The sequence below is a fragment of the Neopsephotus bourkii genome, unplaced genomic scaffold (assembly GCF_033783945.1).
Source record: "Neopsephotus bourkii isolate Nb327-2 ecotype Australia unplaced genomic scaffold, CSIRO-AGI_Nbou_v1 NB_1707, whole genome shotgun sequence".
Lineage (NCBI taxonomy): Eukaryota > Metazoa > Chordata > Aves > Psittaciformes > Psittacidae > Neopsephotus > Neopsephotus bourkii.
In genome coordinates, this window is record NW_026902181.1 from 8,034,202 (window position 1) to 8,058,454 (window position 24,253).

General features: G+C 39.3%; 1 protein-coding gene across 2 annotated transcripts in view; it reads right to left on the minus strand.

Annotated features, from left to right (window-relative positions):
• WDR25 (WD repeat domain 25) overlaps positions 1 to 24,253 on the minus strand; it is a 71,458-nt gene that overhangs the window by 3,367 nt on the left and 43,838 nt on the right. For both annotated transcript variants that reach the window (XM_061376422.1, XM_061376420.1), the window contains exons 3-4: positions 19,950 to 20,080; positions 4,982 to 5,152 (exon numbers count right to left, since the gene is read on the minus strand). In XM_061376422.1, coding sequence (XP_061232406.1) covers positions 4,982 to 5,152; positions 19,950 to 20,080 — 302 coding nt within the window. The remainder of the gene's footprint in view (positions 1 to 4,981; positions 5,153 to 19,949; positions 20,081 to 24,253) is intronic.

The following is a 24,253-nucleotide window of genomic DNA, read 5'->3' on the forward strand; positions in this document are numbered from 1 at the left end:
GTCAGGCCGATTTCAGCCTCCAGTACAGTCAACTCTTGGGATCCTCCTGTCACTCCAGAAATACAGATGGGTTCCACCCCTTGACAACTTGATGGCATCAGGGTACACTGTGCACCGGTATCTACTAGAGCCTTATACTTCTGTGGGACTGATGACTGATGTGCCAAGCCATCTGAGCCACACAGTCCAGTAAATCCAATCATCTACTACCTTCACCTGGCTGGAGGCAAGGCCCCTCTAATAGTGATCACAATATTGGTCACTTATGTCTTTATTATAGGAGCTGGAGTAAAATCAGTTCTTCCACTCCATCTGGGAACCTGCTCACCAGAGACTGAAGCCTCAGCTTTCATGGGATGATCACCCTTGACCTCTTCAATGCACGCACCTGTTCCTCCAGAGCTGAGGTAGGTTTTCCATCCCACTTCCTCATGTATTCTCTGTGATCCCACAGGTAAAACCATAGGGTGGCACGTGGTGTACACCTTCTGTATCTTCTCTTGAGCAGTAGGGCACCTCTTGTTAATAGCTGAGACATGTGTTGGTACACGTGGGGAGCTGGGTAGATTAGATAGATCGTCTCTCAATTGTCTGAACTCCTGGGACAGTTTTTCCACAGCTGAAATGATGGTAGGTGTGAGATTGTCTTTGAACTCTCACAATTTATGAATCATTTCATCCACTGTTGGTGGTACTATGTCACTCCAGGTTTCTGTTGCCTGTGAATGTGCATATGATGATGTAAATTTCCACCACATGAGTTGTGTACATTCGACTTCATCTGGATCTATGGGTGCATCCCCAGCATTCATCTTGTGACAGATCATCTCTACAATGGTTGATTCCCTCAGAGACTGGATGCCTTTCTCTAGAGTAGTCCACTTGGCCGAACAACTCATAAGAGACTGGATGCCTTTCTCTAGAGCAGTCAGTCCACTTGGCCAAATGACTCATAACATAATCTTTGTATGGAAACCTTTCTTTCACAGCTGCCAAGAGCCACCTCCAAAGGCTGAGGGACTGTTTCTCTCTTGCAATTGCTTTGTCAGTTCCCCCTTCCCTAGCAAGTGATCCCAGCTGCTTGGCTTCTGTACCTTATAGTTCGTGACTGTTAGCCCCATTGTCCCATCCACCACCAGGTGATGATGCGCTCCCTTGATTGATGGGTAAAATCTTTTCATATATTCCGTAGCTCGGTTGAGGTCCCGGATCCAGAAGTCACCTCTTCTTCCTCTGATTCATGTGATATCACTCCTGATCAGATGCTGTCCTGGGTAGTAAGTGCACTGCCATTGCTTCTTCATCTTTCTTGTCTCTTTTTGCTTTTCCCCTTTCGTACAGGGGCAACCAATACTGGCACAAACTGGTACTCTGGTTTAGCTGCAGTGATCATCACTGTGAAGGGAGTGGCTGCAGTATGTGTTGTCGGGGTTAGAGTAGCTGCTGTACTTGTCACTGGGGTTGGTGTAGTTGCTGTGCTTGGAGCTGGAGTAGCTGCGCTGTCTGTTGTGGTCAGAGTTTGAGTAGCTGCTGTACTTGTCACACGGGTTGGTGTAGTTGCTGTATTTGCAGTTAGAGTAGCTGTGTTGTTGGTTGCTCTGCCATCAGATCCAGAGTTTTTTTCCCTCTGAAGGTACTGGATGGTTTTGAACAGGTCTCTGTAAGCATAGGCCAATCCCCAGCACATTGCCATGATTCGTCCCTCTCTGGTATGACCAGGATGACAACACACCTAATTTAAATGGTTTACAAATTTTTCTGGATTTTGCACTTGTTCAGTGGTGAAGTTCCAAAGCACTGGAGGGGCCCACTGGCCTAGATACTTGCCCATACTATCCCACACACACTGCCACTCATGACTGTTCAGCCTTGGGGAAATTCTCTTGGTCCTCCTATATCATCGTCTAGCCCTAGAGAAGGCCCAAACCTGACTCTGCTTAACTTTCGAGATCAGATGAAATGGTCATGGATAAAACACACTCTCTATGCATGCCAACATGGTGACCCCCATCACAATCAGCAGGCAGGTCTCAAGGGTACCCAAAGGCCATTCAAAACCTTCAGAACTCTCAGATTATGCAGTAAACAGTCTGGTAGGCAGGGTGGGAAGGTAAGAGAATGTCTCCTTCACAGGTTGACCACCCGAGGAGGGGAAAAAAGATGTGTAATTGCTAAACACTTACATTACATAGCTCCCAAAGTAAAGAGGTGGTGAACACACTGGGAAAGCAAGCCAGATCAGTGCACAATCAATGATTCTATTGTATTACAAGTCATTACCATAAAGTACAATGAAACAAGAACCTCAACCCAAGGTCCCCAGCTGATGAACAGTAACACAGCAAATACTGGCTGTAAGTAAGGTACAACATGATGAAACTCCGAGGTCAAGAGCAACAACTTTGAGAACCAATAAATCAGCATTGTGATGAGTGACTATTAATCCAAAACAATGAATGCTTATCACAAATACACTTAGACACACTCTGGTCAGATCTGTCATTATGTCAACCCTTCGTGCCCCATGTTGGGCACCACAAAAAAACTGTCGTGCTATAAGGCCAGCCAGAAGCTCAGAATCATGCAGCCTCTAGCTCATTGATTCGGAGAAAACTCCAGGAACAAACTTGCCAACAAAGTTTTCAAGCTGACAAGCAGGTATTTTTTACTGCGGCACCGGGAGACACGGAGGATAGCTCCTCCTAACATGTGTCCCCATATTGCTATACAAGCCATCCTTATATAGTCCCAGGGCATACATACATATTCATGAGGCTACATATGGATTACATCATTTTCCAGAGAGTTCCCCGCATGCGTACAGAATTGTGGTGGTGGTCTCTGAGGGTCAGTTACTTCTTCCAACAATCTTCATCACTTCTGGCCACCTTTGGAGCACGCGCAGTAGATGCTTATACCAGCTTAACTGGTTCGTTAGCACCAGAGACATAATAATCCTCCTGTCCTCCTACTTAGCAGTTGGTTTAACCATAGCCCATCCTGGACACCTACCATTCCCAGATACTCCTTATCCCTGTGTCCCATTCTTCTAGACTGTTTTTCTTAAATCTGTCAACTATAACGATTTATGTTGTACAAGAATTCTCAGTATGTTCTCTAGCTGTACTCTACTTTTTTTCTGTGTATCACAGAATCATAGAACAGTTAAGGTTGGAAAGGACCTTAAGACCATCAAGTTCCAATACCCCTGCCATGGGCAGGGACACCTCACACTAAGCCATATCACCCAAGGCTTCGTCCAACCTGGCCTTGAACACTGCCAGGGATGGAGCATTCACAACCTCCCTTGGGCAACCCATTCCAGTGCCTCACCACTCTAACAGAAAAGAATTTCCCCCTTATATCCAATCTAAACTTCCCCTGTTTAAGAGTCAACCCATTAGCCGTTGTCCTGTCACTACAGTCCCTAATGAAGAGTCCCTCCCCAGCATCCCTGTAGACTCCCTTCAGATACTGGAAGGCTGCTATGAGGTCTCCATGCAGCCTCCTCTTCTCCAGGCTGAACAGCCCCAACTTTCTTAGCCTATCTTCATATGGGAGGTGCTCCAGTCCCCTGATCATCCTCGTGGCCCTCCTCTGGACTTGTTTCAACAGTTCCATGTCCTTTTTAGGTAGAGGATACCAGAACTGCACACAATATTCCAAGTGAGGTCTCACAAGAGCAGAGCAAAGGGGGCAGGATCACCTCCTTCGACCTGCTGGTCACACTCCTTTTGATGCAGCCCAGGATACAGTTGGCTTTCTGGGCTGCAAGCACACACTGCCGGCTCATTTTCTCATCGACCAACACCCCCAAGTCCTTCTCCGCAGGGCTGCTCTGAATCTCTTCTCTGACCAGCCTGTAGCTGTGCCTGGGATTGCTCCAACCCAGGTGTAGGAGCTTGCATTTGGCATGGTTAAACTTCATGAGGTTGGCATCAGCCCACCTCACAAGCGTGTCAAGGTCCCTCTGGAGGGCATTCCTTCCCTCCAGCGTATCAACCGAACCACGCAGCTTGGTTTCATTTTCAAACTTGCTGAGGGCGCACTCAATCCCACTGTCCATGTCAGCGACGAAGATGTTAAACAAGACCAGTCCCAACACCGATCCCTAAGGGACACCACTCGTTGCTTGTCTCCAGCTGGACATTGAGCCATTGACCAGAACTCTTTGTGTGCGGCCATCCAGCCAGTTCTTTATCCACCGAGTGGTTCATTCATCAAATTGATCTCTCCAATTTAGAGACAAGAATGTCGTGTGGGACAGTGTCGAACACTTTACACAAGTCCAGGTAGATGACATCAACTGCTTTACCGCTGTCCATCAGTTCTGTAGCCCCATCATAGAAGGTCACCAAATTGGTCAGGCAGGATTTCCCCTTAGTGAAGCCATGCTGGCTGTCACCAAGCACCTTGTTGATTTTCATGTGCCTTAGCATGCCTTCCAGGAGAATCTGCTCCAAGATTTTGCCAGGCACAGAGGTGAGACTGACTGGTCTGTAATTGCCCGGGTCATCCATTTTCCCCTTCTTGAAAATGGGGGTTATATTTCCCTTTTTCCAGTCGTCGGGAACTTCACCTGACTGCCATGATTTTTCAAATATGATGGCCAGCGGCTTAGCAACTTCATTTGCCAGCTCCTTCAGGACCCGCGGATGGATTTCATCAGGACCCATGGACTTGTGCACGTTCAGATTTTTAAGATGGTCTCGAACCAATTCCTCTCCTACAGTGGGCCCAAGGTCTTCATTCTCACAGTCCCTGCATCTGCCTTCCAAGACTATATATATATATATATATATATACACACAGAACTAAATATATATATATTTATATATATATACAGAACTAAACAAAGACCTCAACTTACAGTAAGAGCATTTTATACATCACATGAACTTTCAGAAAATTAAAAGTATTATTTACAACACTGACAAGCATGAAATGCTAAATCTCAAACAATACTAGTTGTTAATCTTACATGGAAAATCTGATTGGAGATTTTTGCAGCACTTTGGAAGTCCCATGCAATAATGGTACGATCAGCTGAGTCACGGCTTACTGCATCTGTGCTTGTAAGAAATTCTTTTCCTTCTGGGAGAAAGAGTATGTCCAATGTCTGTTGCAGAGCAGCCTTGTACACTCTTAACACCTAGTGGATAAAAAAGTTTGTTATTTTTTGACAGATTAGAAAAACACAATAAACTAAGTTTTCTCTTTTTATTAATAACCAACATATTCTCTTTGTATTAATAAACAACAAATGTAATATGTGAAAAAGCACCTAATTTTTAACTGGTAGAAGGAAAAATACCCCATTGGCTTAACTGTTTGTTAAGTTTGCTCAAAACCAAAAGAGAAGAGTACCAGAGATGGAAAAGTAGAACCACTGAGAACTACAAGAGCATTGCCCGTGTGTGCAGAGATGCAGATAGAAAAGCAAAAGCTCAGCTTGAACTGAAATTAGGTACATAATTAAAATTGGGTAAATAATTGAAATATTTTCCCACTCTTGAACAAGAGAGGTGAATTAGTTACTAGCAATGCTGAAAAGGCAGAGGTTCTCAATGCTTTCTACACCTCTGTCTTTACCAGCAGTTGGGCCACAGGACTTGGGAACAAAAAAATCCACGTTGATGAAAACACAGATCCACTGTCAGAGGAAAAAAAAAAAAAAAAGATTTGGTATGTCAACTGTTACAGGGGCTTAACCCCTACAGATCAGTGGGCCCTGACATTATCCACCCAAGGGTAAGAGCTGGCTGACATCATTGCAAGGATGCTCTCCATAACCTTTGAGAAGTCATCGAGATCGGGGGGCATTCTAGAAAACTGGAAGAAGGCAAATGTCAATTCACACCAAAGTGGGTTGGATCCATACAGAAATGGGTCCTCAGCCACCAGATGCTGAATCTTTTAACAGCCTGTGACCTGGATCTTAAAATGTAAGAGATTTTGAAATATTCTAAAGAATATATGAGCCATTTGAATTTCCTTTCTTTCCACCACTCTTCATGAAATTCTGCATCTGTGTTGTCTACTTTGAATTTTGCAAATCAATATTTCTGCTTTCTTTTTCTCTTATTTGCCTCCAGCAGAGAGCAACTTCAAGGCAAATGGCCAGATCAAAAGAATCCATCTCTCTGAATATGGTGATCCTTGAAACTAGGACACTGGAAGACTCTTACTTATTAATATCTAAATATATATCTCTCTTGCCAAGACAGCTAAAAAGTAGCTGCCTGCACTTCCAACAGGGTGTTGAGAGGTTAGTCCTTCTAATGTCATTAGAAGAAAAGAGCAGAGAGAGTGCTTGAAACAGTCCCCAGCTTTGTGAGGCATTTCAGTGCCTACTTTGCATTCCTAGCAACACGGGACTACCGATTCTAGGGCCCATAACTGTTACAGATACCGTAAGCACATACATTTTTTTAATAAAAATAATTTTCAGGTGTCACAGTGAAAAATCCTGGATTATACCTCTGCTTTATACTTTAACCAGTAAAAGAAAAATAGTTTCAAATATCAAACACAACATGAGAACTTCCCGATTTACTCCCTTCAGCTCAAAAGTCTATGACTGCTTGGAAATGTTCAGATAGCAGATCCTGCTTTGCGGTAGCAATATACTAGATCATCTCCTGAGGTCCCTTGCATCCCTGCTTCCTGTGATCTTGGTATGTAGAAGGATAGCAGCAACAGCTGCTCCAATTGCTTTTCATAGGCTCTGTGAAATGTACACTTTAGAAAGACAATGTTTGCATTCACTGAAGAACCTCACTCATGCAAGCACACTATACACCCTGTAAGTTCATCAACAAGATCTGAACCTGCAGACTCAAAGACCTGGCATGCTTTTCAGCAATCTGCCTGCTTTTTTAAGATAATGAATATATAAATGTGTTACTTGCTCTCGTCAGATTTTTCAGCCGAGGAATATGCATGATATACAAAGCAATTAAACTTTGCAAAGCCAAAAATTATATTTGCCTCCACTTTCCTTTATGGAGAAATCACCACACACCGCTATTTCTTCAAAGACTTATAAAAGGAAGTCAATAGTCATTAGTAAAGTAGAATATGAAGGTATTCTGTAGGAGCAAAAATAAAAATAATAATAAAAAATAAACCCACAAAATACAACAGCTGTCTGGAATGAGAAATGAGAAATCATACAGGAACTGCAGGTGACCTGAAATAAAGTTAAATTGAGAAGAGGGGGCACAAAAGGCTCTACCACCCCAACAGACTGAAGAGGCAGCTACTTAGCAGCAGGCACTTTCACAGATGTGAAAAGTCCCAACTGAAGAGTTGGCAAGATCAGAGTGCAGAGTAGCATAAACATGTAGAAACAGGGACAGGAAGGCAGAAACAAAGGCCAACTGGTGCTGGGAAATGACGAAGAACCATATAGAGCAATAAATGATAATAAAGTCCCAAACGGTGCTTCATGGTAGTAATTGGATAATATTCTTTTATTTTAAAGGTGAAAAACTCAAACGTACTGTTTAGGTCTTCATCTTCCAAAAAACCCCTTGTGAAATGTATGTAAACACATATCCATATATACACTGTGTTCAGCACTGTTAAGGGGTTTTTAGGCTTGGGACTTAAAATTGTCTGTTTGAAGCAACAGTAATCTCTCAGTAAGGAAAAAGTAGAGTATGCAGTATACTTACATGCAGTAAGTAACATGCACATGCTTTTAATGTTTTGCTGAAATCCTCTTGGGCTCTTGCATAAACTGCCACTAATAATCTAAACATTTTCACTGTTAATCATTACATATATACAGTTGTCTGTTAATAGGACACCTAACTAAATTACCCATGTATGTTAGCTTTGCAACTGGAAGATCCATAAAAATAAGTAAAAAAAAAAAAAAAACATTTTTTTCCATATGTACCTCAGAAAAACTATGCTATTTAATCTTCAAACCACACAGTAAGAGCTGACTCAGAGAACAATAAACTAACAAGCAGCTGGGAACTTGATATACATAGTATTTAAATTCTTCCATAAAGATAGCTTTCAAATTTTGCAACACTGCTGCTCAGAAAAGTACTCATAATTAAACCTGATTTGTTCTACCTTAGACAGTTAATTCATGACATGCCTGAGGAACCTGCTTGGGGAAAGCACCAGTTTCCTTACCCTGCTGGCTTTAGTTTGTTAGTAACAGCTTTTGCCCTTTTTCTATTTGCAGATTTATCACAAATAAGCATTGGAAATCCACACAGTCCACTTCTTCAATCTAAGCATTTCCTGTACATAAAAGAAATAATTTCAAAAGAAGTCCTAATACTTTCTGGTGTCAACACAATACAACATAATAATAGAGCTTCTTCACTAAGGCAAGAGCTCATGGCTGCAGGCATTCAACAAAGGTAATTTAAGCAAATTAAGTCAGTTTCAAAGAGATTCTTAGGGTTCTGATGATTTGAAAACCATGCTGTGATACGGAATTCAAGGTATATACTTCAGATGGGTGTTCTATAATATTTTGCTGCATAATGTACATGCAATGCCTGGTATTTTGTCTGTCAAGAAAGCCCAAAGCCTCAACAGAAGCAGTTCAGAAACTGCTGCTCACCCAAGCTCTGTGTTGGTCCCCTGTAATCTATATGCACTGCACTTTCCTAAAAAGTCCCTCCAACTTTAAGCAAGTGGTGAGAAAGAAATGGGCTCTTATTGTCCTGAGCATCAGCAGATGAGATCTCAAAACAAATCTAACAGGACTACATGTAATCTGGATGGTCATGGAAAAAAACCTTAATCAGCCAGTGCCATGCCTTCCAACCTATAAAAATGGCCATATTTTTATTTCCACCTCTTGTCATACCTTTTTAGATTGAGTGCTTTGGTATTAAACTGTCTCTTCCTGTAGGTATGTTGGGTAACTAAAGCAATCGGGGACTGACTTAAGTTTCCTCTGCAAAACAGTAATAGAGCACTACTAGTAATAAAAAGTGCACTTTAAGAGAAAGTTAATTCTGCACAAAATAAAAGCTTTTTTATCTACTGCAGTGCAAGCCATTTGTGTTGATCTATTCTAGAGACTAAGGTGCTAAAACAGATGACTACGATATGAACAATGTACTCTTTTTTTAAGTCACTTCAGATTGCTTGAGAAAGCACAGGATTCTTGTGATGGAAAGTGTCAACCATTTATTAGAGAAAAAATACTTTCCCATCAGAATTTTATTTAAAATTATCTCCTCATCTCAAATAGGATAAGTGAAATCTGTATACAGGAAACAGATGAGGAACATCCAAGATGCAGAACAGCTTTTTTATGAGAAGCAATAACCAGAACTTTACAGTACAGAAATGGACAACCATGGGGAATTTGAAAGTATCAGAAATAAAGTCTGAGTGGCATGGAGAAGGTGACTGATTTCTTCCATGATAAGAATTCAGACTCCAAACTAGCAGAAGGCAGATTCAAAACAAGATGCTTCTTCCCACAATACATATTTAATTGTATTTTTTGCTACAGGATGTTGCAGACATTAAAAAAAAAAAAAAAAAAAGAGAGAGAGAAAAATCAAGAACAACCAATTCTACAGTTGAAAACTTAAACAGACCATGAAAGACAAAGACAGTATCTGTGGTGCAAAAAGTCCCCACACTCTACATTAGAAAGGTCTGGGTAACCATTGCTGGGAGTAGAGATGAAGTTTGCTATGCTTTCATATTCTTGTTTGTTTAAAAGCATACTGGTAGCTGCTGGGGGTTTAAAATTTGTCTAGAAATGGGCTGAAACCAGAATGGTTATTCCCCAACAGCTTCTCATTTGAACACTCACGCTCCACCAAGAGGCATGTTTTGTCTCTGGCCCGTTTCAGTCTCCTCGGGAGCAGCTGCTATGATTGTCTGTCACAGACAGACAGGTCTGTGATTATCATCTGAGATACCACCATATGAGGTTTCCAAATAAACACAGCAGGACTGCTCATGTATATGATACATCCACATAAAATGTGTCTTCACACTCAGAAAGGACTTCTGAATGTTCACATTTAAAACCAAATACCATTACACAAGTACAAATGTATGCCTCACCAGATTTCTTCAAACTTTGTCCATAGTTACAGTCAGGCTTTCTCAAACTGTGAGAAGAATATCTTTAGTTTTCTAAAGAACTGAATAAATCATCTTATTTTAATTACATTGTTCTTCCTAATACCATCAGTACATGACAATGTAATGGTTGTTTCTATAGAAACCAGAAGTGCAAGTAACCACCAATTTCTACAACCTTTTTTCATATTTATATGTTATCCAGAGACAAATTCATTAGTGTCATAGTTAAAGTTTCCTAAATGCTACATGCTACTGAAATTGACAGCATCTCATCTGAAAGAAATTGCAATAGAATGTTTCCAAGGAACTAAATGCACTGCACTTGCACTCTGAATTCATTAATTTTTAAACTGTGTTTTAATGACTTTGGCTTCTTTCTTTATAAACTCAAGTACAGACAAATAGCTCAACATAAAGATTTATTTTCTTAAGCGTAAAACTATATATATGATAGCTGAAATTTTGTAGCTAAACAATATTCAATCCAGAGCAATAAAGCAAGATGGGAAGATGGGGGAGAAGCCCCTGTTTATACTCTGTGTTGGTCTCTGATAATAATAAAAATTCTGCAGTGCATTTCTAGACTAATTTTAAAAGCTCAAACTGCTTCCACCATTTTCTAGTAAATATATTCTATAGCTTATAAGATCTGAATTTCAAAAATGGGAATTCTGTGTATATATTCAAATCTAAATTTTCCTCAAATTTGCCTATCACTCCAACACATTGACTTTGCATTCATCTTTTTTGAAACCTTGCTTACGTCCTGACAAAATTTTGTTATTAATCTCAAAAGGCTGGATTTTCGTATTTATTTGTACTCTTCCTATTACTAGTAAGTCGCGGGCATTTTCTCTGCATGGTATTAAATCCTTTTTTATTATAATTGATTGTGCTAGTGCAATACTTTCTGTAACAAATATTTTCAAAATTAAAATAATAAATGGTGTCTCCATTTGGAGCCATGCCTGAAGCATGTCACCAAATACCTCCCCGATTCTTTTCTTGAGTTCTCCCCTTTAGCTTTTTTCATTTTACAGTACATACATTAGTCTTGAGACAAACAGGCACAAAATCACAAAATGGAATATGGAAACCCTTAGAATTAGTTTTAAGTAATGTTAAGTTTGATGGCTTTGTAACAGTAGCAATGGAAAATTACTGAGGTGCATGATACATAGAGAAAAAAACATAGAATACAGCTAGAGAACATACTGAGAATTCTCACAAGATAAATCATTATAGTTGACATAGCTTCAAGAGAAACAGTCTAGAAGAACAGGACACAGAGATAAGGAGTATCTGGGAATGGTAGGTGTCCAGGATGGGCTATGGTTAAACCAACTGCTAAGTAGGAGGACAGGAGGATTATTATCTCTCTGGTGCTAACGAACCAATTAAACTGGTATGAGCATCTACTGCGCGTGCTTCAAAGGCGGCCAGAAGTGATGAAGATTGTTGGAAGAAGTAACCGACCCTCAGAGACCACCACCACAATTCTGTACGCATGCGGGAACTCTCTGGAAAATGATGTAATCCATATGTAGCCTCATGAATATGTATGTATGCCCTGGGACTATATAAGGATGGCTTGTATAGCAATATGGGAACACACATTAGGAGGAGCTATCCCCCGTGTCTGCCAGTGCCACAATAAAGAATACCTGCTTGTCAGCTTGAAAACTTTGTTGGCAAGTTTGTTCCTGGAGTTTTCTCCGAATCAATTTGGCGACCCAGATGGGACCCTCTCTGCTCGGCTGCAGGACCCGCTGAGGACAGGGCTCCCTAGAACCCTGGGGAATTTTTCCTGGAGGGACCCCTCGACTCATTCAGATCACTGCGGGAGCAGACAAGGACCATCTCATAAAAGGTATTCTTCTCTTTTATACAGTTTGTAAGATGCAGGGGGCATCTCAGTTTGGTAAATTGGTTTGGTAAATTGGTTTGGTAAGCGTACGCATGGTTTGGAAGCTTTCCGTAAATCGAGATAGGAAATCTCATAGATAAAGGTGCATACCTGGCTGCTAGCGTCCGTTTGGTATACACCCACAAGAAGCAGGGGGCTTCTTGTGGTTTGGGTCCTGCAAGATGCAGGGGGTGCCTTGTGGAAAAGGTTTTGGTGCAGAAAAGGTTTTGGATTTTACTGGTAGGGGGGGGTTTGTGGTTTGGGTTGGTGGGGGGTGTTGTGGGGTTTTGGTGCAGAAAAGGTTTTGGATTTTACTGGTATACACTCACAGGAAGCACGGGGCTTTCCTGTGGTTTGGGTCCTGCAAGACACAGGGGGTGTCTTGTGGAAATGGTTTTGGATCTTGTTGGTATTTGATTTATTTTGTGGCTTGTTACATTAAGGATTTTAGTCTTGTGATTTTGGTATCAGTGACAGACTGTTATAACTAAGCAGGGGGCATCTTGTGGTTTGGGTCCTACAAGACGCAAGGGGTGTCTTGTGGAAATGGTTTCGGGTCCAGTGTGCTATCAACAGCCCATAAGGGATTTGATTCAGTGATGCTGTCAGCATGGGTCCCTGAATAGGTTAGTCGAATCACCCTCCAATACAGCAGGCTGTCCCATGTGGTTCCCACAGTGGGACACAGACAGGATGGTCGGACACAACGGTCTCGTCCTTCCTGGGACACTGACAGGCTGGTCAACTATAAAGGTTCAAGGAAACCCCCCTATTAATGTTACAATATGGTCTGAGCCATAGGGGTTAGGAAGTATTGATTTTGATTCTACTGGTATTCGTCTTATTTTGTGGCTTGTTACAGTAATGATTTTGGTCTTGTGATTCTGGTACTGGTGACAGGATGTTATAACTGTGTTATTAACTGTTGTTTGTTTGGTTGAATTTAAGTCTCTGTCTTTGCCTCAAGTGTTGTAACTGTGGAGTATGTCTGGGGGATCCTGTTTGTGTGTGTGTGTGTGAATGTGAGATTGATAATGGAAAATCAGCAGAGTGAAGAGATCTTGAAAAAGAATCCTTTTGGGTGCATTTTGGCACACTGGAAAGAACTTGGAGGGTCTCCTGGGGGCTTGGTAAATAAGAAAACATTGGTAAAATATTGTAACCAATGAAAACATTGGTAAAATATTGTAACCAATGATGGCCTTTGTATACTTTGGAAGATCAGGAAAAATGGCCTAAAAATGGAACTCTGAACTATAATACATTGCTACAATTAATGTTGTTTTAAGGGGGCAAGGAAAATGGGATGAAGTAATGCATGCAGATATGTTTTTCACTTTAAGAAATCACATGGAGTGACAGACTGAATGCAAAATTAATATAGCTCCGCCAGATTCCTTAATTTTGGCTTTGGAAAATTTTGGACATGGATGCTGCTTCTTCAGCTTCTCTAATTGTTCAAAAAAAAAGTCCAACATTGTAGAGTAACATCAAGTAAACTTCATACAATCAACCTCTGCTTAACTCCCATAATTAACTTTTTTTTAATAATTTCATTTATTCCCACATTTATAACCAATCTTTCCCCCCAAGTCTGTTCTGTGGCCATGTCAGGTCATACTACTTGGTCTCCACTGGTCGATGCCCTTCCTCTCTTTTCCCTCCTTGCTTAATATAAGGAGTGTATTTGCATTTATGGAGGTCTTCTAATATTATTTAAAGATCAGAGCCACAGCCCTGTCACCTTCCACTTATTCCCTCCCTGGATCACTGTGCTGTGCTTCCTCAGGACTTGCTGTTCTGACAGCTACAGCAGATAGCTCTTGCCAAAGCTCCAATAGTGGTTTATGAGACAGAACACATGAACTGAATACATCTAACAGCTGAATAAACTATTCCTCTGTTTTTAACAGAGTAAAAAAAAATGTTAGCGATCTCCCTACCTTTAGAGTTCCTTGCATTTCTGTATGCACGTGATAAAGAACCAGTTCCTGAATGCTTACAAAATGTTTCGTCAATCAAAGCAAAATGTAAATAAAAGGTGAAATAGACAAAACTTTAAAATAATTATATGGATACATTTAGAAAATGTAAATTAATACATTTAGATGCAAGTTCTTGAGTGCTCTTTGTCCTTTCAACAGAGATAATACTATCCCTGCTTTACACTATGCAAACCTTGCTGGCTTGTGTAAATATTCAACTCAGTTTGACAAGTTACACTCATGTGGTAAGGAATGTGAGCTCCTTTGGCTAACTTTAAATTAGCAGTAGAGCTGTAGCATTGTTCTGATATTACATCTGTGTAATTTTAGCTAAAGGATACAGGTCTCAACCCTATGTTCTCTTTGGTGCTTCAAGAAATATCAAAATTTCAGGTAGAATAAGTGTTTGGAATATATATTGTCTCCTGTCTGAAAAGCTAATACAGTTCAGCCAAAATGGAGAGTAACTGTATAATTCAACTGGTTTGTGCTGAACATCTTAAGAAGCTCTTCCACAGCTCAGAGAAAGGAAATACTTCCTAAATACATAAGTACTTTAAGGTCTTAGTGTTATTGCACAGTTCTTTTTACAGGGCATTTCACAGTTTTTTTCTTGGTTCAGTTCCGAGGTCCAAAGATCCCACAGCAGCTGTTCAATATGATTCTCTCTCTGTGGTAGACACTGCAGAGATGGTTTTGGTTTGGGGTTTTTTAACATAGCAGCTCACTTCCAAGCTTTCTGGTCTTTTCATAAAGTCTCTATAAACGTTCTCCAAGTGTTTCATAAATGCAATGAATCTGTTATACAGCAATATAAGATCTCCAAAATAATCCCTTCACCAGAGACAAAACTGGGTTTAACACAAATGAATACCACTATAATAAAACTCTACATGCTATTTAACTGCCTTTTCTATTCTTTCATTTTTTCCCCCCTCAGGCCTTGATTACTTGTCTCTCTAAGTTTGAGATGCCTGTGTATCTTACATTTCATTGAGCAGTTAACAAGCTATGCCATCCGTTCATTTCTCCGAAGTATGTTGCTTACCTTTACCTTGAAGATTTTAACTCCCTTATTGTTCTTTCATTCTTCCTCTAGCTCAATACACAATGCTACATTTGAAATCATTTTGCTTATTTGTTCAACAGAACAGGAATAGCAATAAATGTCTTTCAATATCCCTGCTTTTATTTCTTTTTATAACTGTCTTTATGATTAATAGCCTGTGTACACTTCTCAATGTATTAGTAGCTGAAAGACTGCCTCAAAGCTATCATCATACATTTTCTCTGGGACTTAGAAACCCAGTATTTATACCACATTCAATACATGAATAAATATTAGTAACTTGTTCTACAAACTTCCAGTCTATAAAATCAAAGAGAGATTTCAGAAGTACTAATTTGGAAAAATACCACTACCACCTATTCTATGTCATTTCCCACCAGCAGTCAATGTGGCACAGTGGCATAGAGCTGCATATTTCAACTAATGCATGTATGTGTAATTGGATAATAGTTTTGTTGTCAGTCATTCTCTCTATGTTCGTGATGCTTAATGTTTTGGCCTGAATTTCCACCAAAAAATCCCTCATTTCCTGATATGCAATTATTATTTTGCCTCACATAGCTAAATTTAAGATGTGCAAGTGGGTAGTTTGTTAAAACACGTGTATATCCTAAAGAATGACCTCTGAAATAGAATTACCAGTGAATGCTGAAATTGAGTTTTCAATGGGCAATGACTAACAAGATTCAACCTCTTGATTTAGGGTGCTCGCTCTGTTGACAAAATATGCTGCAAAGTCCAAAAACGCTATCAGTAGTATGATCATGCGAACAAAAAGAATCATTAGTTCACTCATACATCATTCCAAGCTGAGTGACAGGTAAACAACTTGAAGGAACCAGCAACAGGAAAATCTTGTGATGAATTAGGGTGAAAGTGCTTTAAAGTTTGCACCAAAGCTGAAACAATGGTAAGAGGCCTCAGACATCTATTTCAGTTAAGACCAAATGCCATTTGTTAGAACAGGACTGGCCAGGACACTTCATTCAATCAGTATGGCCATAACTGTGTAAGATGGAAAACACATGAGGTGTGCTGGTCTTATCTTGTGAATAAAGATAACAATATAAGCCGAAAGTAGGAATTCCTGAAGAATCCATTGAAATCCTCCAAACTAGCAAGAGATGAGATACTGATGATATTGATGATTCATGCCTAACCAACATACTGTTCCATGACTGAGAGTTTGAAATGTAACATTATTTTGCATTAATAATGCATACGTGATACTTGCCATTCTGCAAGAAGAAGCCATAAGCAATCAAATCAGAGTTTTATATTTTCCCCACTCAGTTATGACCTTCCACATTCACTCGGTACGCACACAGCTCTAATTTTAAAATCAATACAAATACAGGTGTCTAACAATCTATATCTATCACTCAGCTACAGCTACCTCGTATCAGGGGAAAAATATCAAAGGATAACAGAAGCTCTCTCTCCCCCCTTATAAAGGTTTCAGAGTAAGACAATAAACCACATTGCTGCTTTAGACAATCATAGTACATACAAAATTACAGTTTTCAAATGAGCAAACATATCAAACAAACAAAAGAAAAAGGGATCAGTATCTGTTACCAGGCTAAACCCAAGCTTTCCACTTTCCAAGGTGATTAGAGACTGCTTATTATTAAAATTAATATTGCTTGTGCACTACTTAATTGGCTAGATTTCCAGCTGGTGAAATTCTACATGAATATAACTATTTCCTAATGAATAAAGCAGGCAACAGCTTCTAGAAACTTCTAGAGAGAACCCAGTAAAGGCTCTGTACAAAAGAAAGAGGCTGGGGCTTTTGTTTTACCAAGCCTAAAAGGTTCCCTATTTTACCTGTTAGAGTATACTTTCATTCACTTATTATTCTCTCAGAAAGAAATTCTTTTCCTGCAATATGGTGGGATGTTTCCCTTATCTCTTCATTAGCATCAGCTTACATAAGTGGAGTTACAGACAATCGTTTTAAGCACTGGAGTATCCTGCAGGTAGAGAGACCACCACTGTGTGTATTCATTAGAGGTCAACAGCTCTTTAAGGCAGGTTCCAACACTGGAGCTTGAGCATTGAAAAATGAGTTTATGGTGGGTCACAGAAATAAAAATGCATTATTCGGTTAGTCTCATTTTAGCTGTATACAGCATTCTGGCCACAGAAATGTACTGTTTTTTTGAGAAATCACATTGCAAGATGGGATCAAAGAGTGTCACAGCATGCAATGTTGTGACATGTTCCACAACAGCAATACTCACAATGAAAAAGAAAACCTCATAATTTAACAATCCTGAGCATCACCTACTTTGGCAACAATATTAGAAGTGGACATGTAATGGCCTATGGAAAGATAAATATACTATTGTACCCATTCAAAAAAAGCACCTTGCTCAGATAAGTAAGCAAGGAGTCAAAAAAAAAAAAACCACAAAAAAACAAATACCAAGATCTGAGCAGTAAAGCATAAAGATACCATCAGATTCTGTTTGAATCTCATAAAGACAGTATATTCCCTAATTAGTAGAAAATGTGAGGGCTGGTTTAGACCAGATGTACCTTCAAATTAATAAAACGTTAAGTATTGATGTTACTATTCTACACAGATATAAATAGGTTTTCATGGTGTCTGTTTGTCCTCTGAAAATGAATCACAAGATGTCACTGAAAGCATTCACTACTGGCTCTGCCTGCATACACACACAGAGCTTATATGTCACCCCCTGCAACCTACAGAAAGGCAATCCCAAGTATAACTATTGTTTCTTATAACTGAGCAGTGGTAAAGTACTGAAAACTGCAGTTTTCCCCTGCAATTTTGCTAGACATGTAGTTTACCCAAAAGTTACTATATCAGAACACCATCTCAAGCCAAGCTTCTGGTAGTCAGAATTACAGAATAAATGAATGAGTGAGCTAGTCTACAGTTTATCAGTATGGTTTTGCTCTTTTGCCTGCTGACAAGGCCTTTTACAAAGAGCAATACCTCACAAATTGCACATTGCCCCTTATCTTTCCATCATCTACTGTAAGCTTCATTTCAACACACTTGTCTGCTCCTCACTGCAATAATGACTCATGCAAACTATGTTCTACATCTCTCTACACTTGCCTTCTTCTCGTTCCAGCAAACACCTTTCATTGATGAAGGTCACATTTCCTCTCTACTGTTACTTTTCAGGAACAGTTTCATGGAGAAGACTTTCCAAGACAGTGAAACCACCCTTTATCAGTCAGAAAACTCCAGTCTTGTAGCGTGGACATGCACATATTTCTGTAAGAGGCACCTTCTGTGAAACATCAAGCTAAGGTGGTTGGCAATATCTGGCAACCACAGCCTGGGATGCACAGGCTGCTTTGCAGCTTCTGTCCAGGTGAAAAAGAACACGCTGTCTGAGACCTGCTCCTATCTACAAGGAACTGTTTTGTGAGTATGTATTTACATAGGCCTGAACTACAATCAGGCCTGAACTACAATCAGGTCTGCCAGACATATCAGTTGAGCTGAGGCACCACCAGAATTGAAAACCTAAGAGAAAGGAGCTGCTTTAAAAGATGAACACATTTATTGTCTTCATTGCTTGGAATAAAACATTGCTTGATACCTCATCTTGTACCAAGGGAAAGCACTACTGAAACTCTGACACTTCATAAATGGGGAAAATGATCAAGAACAGCATTTTTCAAGCCATTTTTCTTGGTGACACCATCTGACACACTATCTGTTCCAAGATAGAACCAAAATACCACTGATTGGTAGAGATACTGACAATAGGAGAGAATCAGACTCAGGAGATGACTCAAAACTAACATCTCCACAAACATTAATGTGTTATTTAGCCCCCTAACTCTATCTGAGTCAATGCCAATTTTGCATAGTCCTCAGGTACGTCATCACAATCTCTGGTATCAGAATTGCTGGGGTGAGGGGGTTGGGAATAATCTTTTTTGAAGCATAACTTTGAACTGCAAGTATCACCTGTGATTGATCACCTGTGAGGGAAGCCTATGGTATAGATCCTATACAGTTAAATCCTTTTCTAAAACAGTTACAAATCTAAAGGAACAACTGCAGCACAGGAACTAGATTCTTAATTGTACAAGAATACTGTGTCTTCTCAGTAGTGCAACTCCCATAATGATTTCAGAGCTCTCCTGTTAGAGCCCTCATACATGAAATGCGTCTCCCTACATCTCTCACCTATTATTCTTAGTACATCAAAGGCAAAGTTTGGATAAACAATCTTATCTTTTTCAGATCCCTCCTGTCACCCTCAAGAGCAAACAGATGGCTAACTAAGATGAGTAGGAACTACCCACATAGAAATTCAAAGGAAAACAACTCACTTTACAGTCACTGCTGCTCTTTGAGCTGTTCTGTCGGCTTGCCTTATGTTTCCACCGGCAGAGTACAGCACTGGTCATACCTGAGCTCTGAATGGCAGCTGGAAGCACACTGGTTTTGGTGGTTCATGATGAAGGCACAGGCTATACAGGCCTCTCTGTGACCCTTCATGAATGTAAATATTACTCCAAGCTTCTATACAAAAGATACAGTTAAACACATCCTGACCCACATGTAGCAGCTTGAACAGCAAGTTAGCTGTACTGCTTCCTAGTACACAACTGCTTTTAACAATCCTCAAAATGAGCCTCAAAAAGGCTTCCTTTAATTCAACTGTATGTTAGTCATACTTACATGAACAAACAAACAAAAATATTTTTGTGTACAATGTTCCTCTCCATGAGCTTTACAAATGTTCATATTAATAAATGGCAACAAAATCAATGACAAATGCAAAATATACCAGAGTAAGATTTCATTGAAAGACCAGTACATCTAGCAGATTGGTAATGCATAGCACATCCAAGCTAGGAAATGTTTTAAAAGAGAAACAGAAAGAAAGATTTCCATTACCTTAGAAGTCCTTATATCCCAAGATTTAACTTCTGGGCTGAACCCTCCACAAATGAAAATATTTGAGTCTGTAGGGTGGAACTTCAGTGAGCTGATCCTAAATTCATTTTTGCTGCTAAATATCTGCTTCCCTAGAATAAAGTAAGAAGCAGAGATTAACATTTGAGCAAAAACAAAAATGAAATATGTTATCTATTTCAACCTGGTTTTAAAAATAGCAATGTTACCAAAAGTGAATATGTTTATGTGAACACATTTCAAGTATCTAGGACTACTCTTGATTTACTGGAAATACAAGACTGACCTCACTAACTTCTATACATGTGAAACTGCTCCTGCTCATGGGCTTCAGCACCACTGACTGCTTCCTACTGAAAGGAGAGAACAAGCAGTTCCCCATACTGAGGAGATCCACCGAGGTCCCAGTTCAGTTGACATGAGGGACTAAATCCACAAATCCAATGATTGAATGTTTTCCTAGAGAAGCCATAGGCTTTCTTTCAGAGGGATAAAAATACCTAGAACAAAATATTGTTTTACATAAATACCATACCCAAACTGCACTACAACTCTTGTGATGTTTACTTATCTTTCTGTGAAGGTAGGAGTGAAACTTCATCTTGAAAGTAGGAAATAATTTGCATACCATCATATGAAGGCAATAGCTGTTCCCATGGATACACTGTTCCCAACGTTTAATTGTGTACACTAATCTCTGCAGGATCCTGTGGTTAGCATCATCTGGAGTGTCGACACTTTCAAAAGCAACAGCATTCAGCTAGGTTAATTTATGCGACTTTTCCACAGTCAACTGCTTCTTTTAATCCTAACAAATTCATGATACTAATGCATTTGCTGAAATACATTTTTTAGAAGAGCAGTATGCACCATGAAAAGTACATTTACTCAGTTTGCAATTTCAACTGTGCTTTAGTTTCTATGTATCACACATAAAGATCTACAGTAAATAAAGTTACTGCTTTAAGCCACAGTGAAGAAGGTACTGCAGATGTAAAAAAAAATAAAAATAAGAAAATAAAAAAAAATCACACACAACAAACCCTTAAAATATTGTGGCAAAAACTCCCTAGAATATTCATTAATCTACATTTTCAGCAAGTAAGGGCTTTCTTACAACAGGCTTTCTTAACTGAAAATACTTTGAGTTAAAGATGTTGGTGATGGATATATTTACTTGCTATTAGATGAGGTTTTTTATGCTGAAGTTGGAGCCAATTTATTTGATTTCATCATCATTTCCATCTGCTGAACTCAACTTACAGTCAAGAGGCTAAGACTTGTCAATTCATTTATTTATTCATTTTAACAAGGAGAGATTTTACTTCATCACACATGTTCTTTGAGCTAGCAGGGCCAGGGAGAATAGACTGCAGGGAGCAGGAGGGAGGGGTGAGTGTTGTTCCATGTGAACACTGTTTTTTGTAGGGGTTTTCTGCTCTTTTTATAAAGATTCTCTACTAATTACCTATGCAAGATCTAAAGGGTCTCTCTGTCACTACTGAGTGAAAGACTTAATTTAGTCCGTAAGTACCTTCCCCCAAAAGAGAAAAAAGTCATAAGGGCAACAGAGTTTCTCTCTACAAGAAATATGCAACAGTGACCATATCTCACCATGGGAGCTTTCAGTACCCCAAAAGCTACAGAATCAGGGAAAAAAATTCCCAAGAAAACCAGAAAAACCCACAAAAAAAAAAAAATCCACAGGGAAGGAAGAAAATATTAAAATCATTAATTATAGGAACAACAAGATATTGCTCTCAAGTACACCACTACCAGGCATCATTTGCAAGCTTTAGAAAGGTCATATACACATGCATCTTATTCTCATCCTCAACACTTGAGAAAATATTGGATTTCCCTGTGGAGACACACTAGTCAGTTTAATAGCTCTTTGCTCCTAAAGGAATTTGGTTCCTAGTAGTATCTAGTTTAATAAACAATCTGTGAGTGTAGTCACCAAGTTTTCATCTTCATACGGGAGGTGCTCCAGTCCCCTGATCATCCTCGTGGCCCTCCTCTGGACTTGCTTCAACAGTTCCATGTCCTTTTTATGCTGAGGACACCAGAACTGCACACAATACTCCAAGTGAGGTCTCACAAGAGCAGAGTAAAGGGGCAGGATCAACTCCTTCAACCTGCTGGTCATGTTTCTCTTGATACAGTTGGCTTTCTGGGCTGCAAGCGCACACTGCTGGCTCATTTCATTTTCTCATCGACCAGCACCCCCAAGTCCTTCTCCGCAGGGCTTCTCTGAATCTCTTCTCTAAAGGGATATTAATATATCCCTTGAATCTTGAATATATCCCTTGAACCTTTCCTTTTATATATTAGGACTGCAGAGCTGAAGTACTCAGGCACATTCTCTACACAGTTATGAAATCTGTCACTGTATATCTTTCTGAACTTCAGATATTTAGGAAAAATATCCGAGAGACAGAACAGATCACTGCAGAACATGATATGTGGCAAAACAGCTCATGCAATCCAGTATTTTAAAACAACAAATTCAACTTTTAGTTCTCTTTTGTGCAAACTTTACTTAGTGTGTTTTACTACCATAAGCAGAATTTCCTGCTTTCCAGGCTGCAACCATGCTATGATGGATCTAAGCTACATGGGTTGGGAAACCCAGCTTCAGTGTTTGTTGGAGACCCTGCTTCACCTTCCTGGAAGTCGGTATTCACAGTTAGGTATATTTTTCTCTAAAACTATACAGCTGATTAACATTAAGCATACAACTTTTGGGGGCCTTATTTTATATGTTGCGAAAGATGTTCTTCGAGCAGAAGACTCTCTTATCCACAAAAGAATACAACAGGTATAATTCAGCAAGCTTGTGTATACTTACTGTACATATATTTATTGCATTTTAGTTCATAAAGGCAGCATAACAAAGATTCAACCAACTCATAGACTGTAAAAAATTATATCTTCTAAAAATCTATTTGGCTAATAGAGGGAAAATCTATATCCCATATCATTTTCCTGTATAAGAGGTTGTTCTTCCAAAAGCAGAAAACAAATATTTCTCTCAATCTTTAATTTTACAATTTCAGTAACAAGATCTACCTCATCTTTACAGTGTGTTTTTTATTCTTAAAGTGCTTTAATTCAATTCTTCATTTATTAAAGGCTCACCAGTAACATACGCAGTATGAAAAAAATCTTTTAAAAGATCTTGAACATATGTTTCTGGCAGCCTACTGTGAAACTGCTCAACTATGAAATCAGATATTTTAAAGGCTGTTTAACATGGTGAATTTTTCAGGGAATATCAGCACAGTTACTGAGCACAGGATGCTTCTGTAACTGTGTTTAGTGGTTCTCAGGTTCACACCCCTACCTGCATAATCCAGAATCATTCACTGCCTTACACTATTCTGTAGGAAAAGTGAAGCCACATTACAAGGACATGAGAGTAAGCTCACTTAGCTGAATAAGAACTTCCCTGACCATATGCATTAAAAAAAAAAAAAACAAACAAAATCACGTCAACTGGGCTTTTTTTCTGAAGTGTTGTAGAAAACTTTTATGCATATTAAAACAACATACTATCAACATATTACTGGGAGAGAAGAGGAGGAATAGAATGAAGTCACAGCTCTCCTGAGGTGATGCTTATGTATGAGCACTTGTCCTGGTGAACCAGAATCTCCTACGTGAACAAATACAATTATATTTATTAACAATAATGTTATATCTATAGGATTACCAAATTAGAATATAAAAGAAAATACAGAAAAACAAACTTGCACCATCCTACTGGAGGGTACAAAATGTTCCATTAAGAGACTCAAAATAATGCAAAAAGTTTGTTTCGTTTTCAAAAACCCTGACAGTTTTAAGTGACCACATTATATATAATCTGAACTTTCCTTCAAAACCAACAGCCTAATTTCAGTATCCTGCCCATGGTAATGTGAAAACTTTCAAAATAATGGGAAATTATATTTCCCATTATAAAACTCTGAGGAAGTTATATTTGAAATCAAGCTCAGTCCATGAACTAAAATATAACTGCAGCATTTGGCAACATAGGAAATGTGCCAGAATGTCTTGGAACATTCCCTCTGTCATAGTATTAAAGAAATGAGAAGTATCTGTAATATGCAAATAGTACCAATCTGGCCAGTGTTCTGCCTATGCTACTGTACCAATTATTTGTGTCTAATAAAAAAATCCACTGATGAATAAAACATATATTCCAAAAATAAAATAGTTATAAATAAATTTTAAAATTAAAATTACCTTCCTAAAGTTGGTAAAGCATCTCCATTGCATCT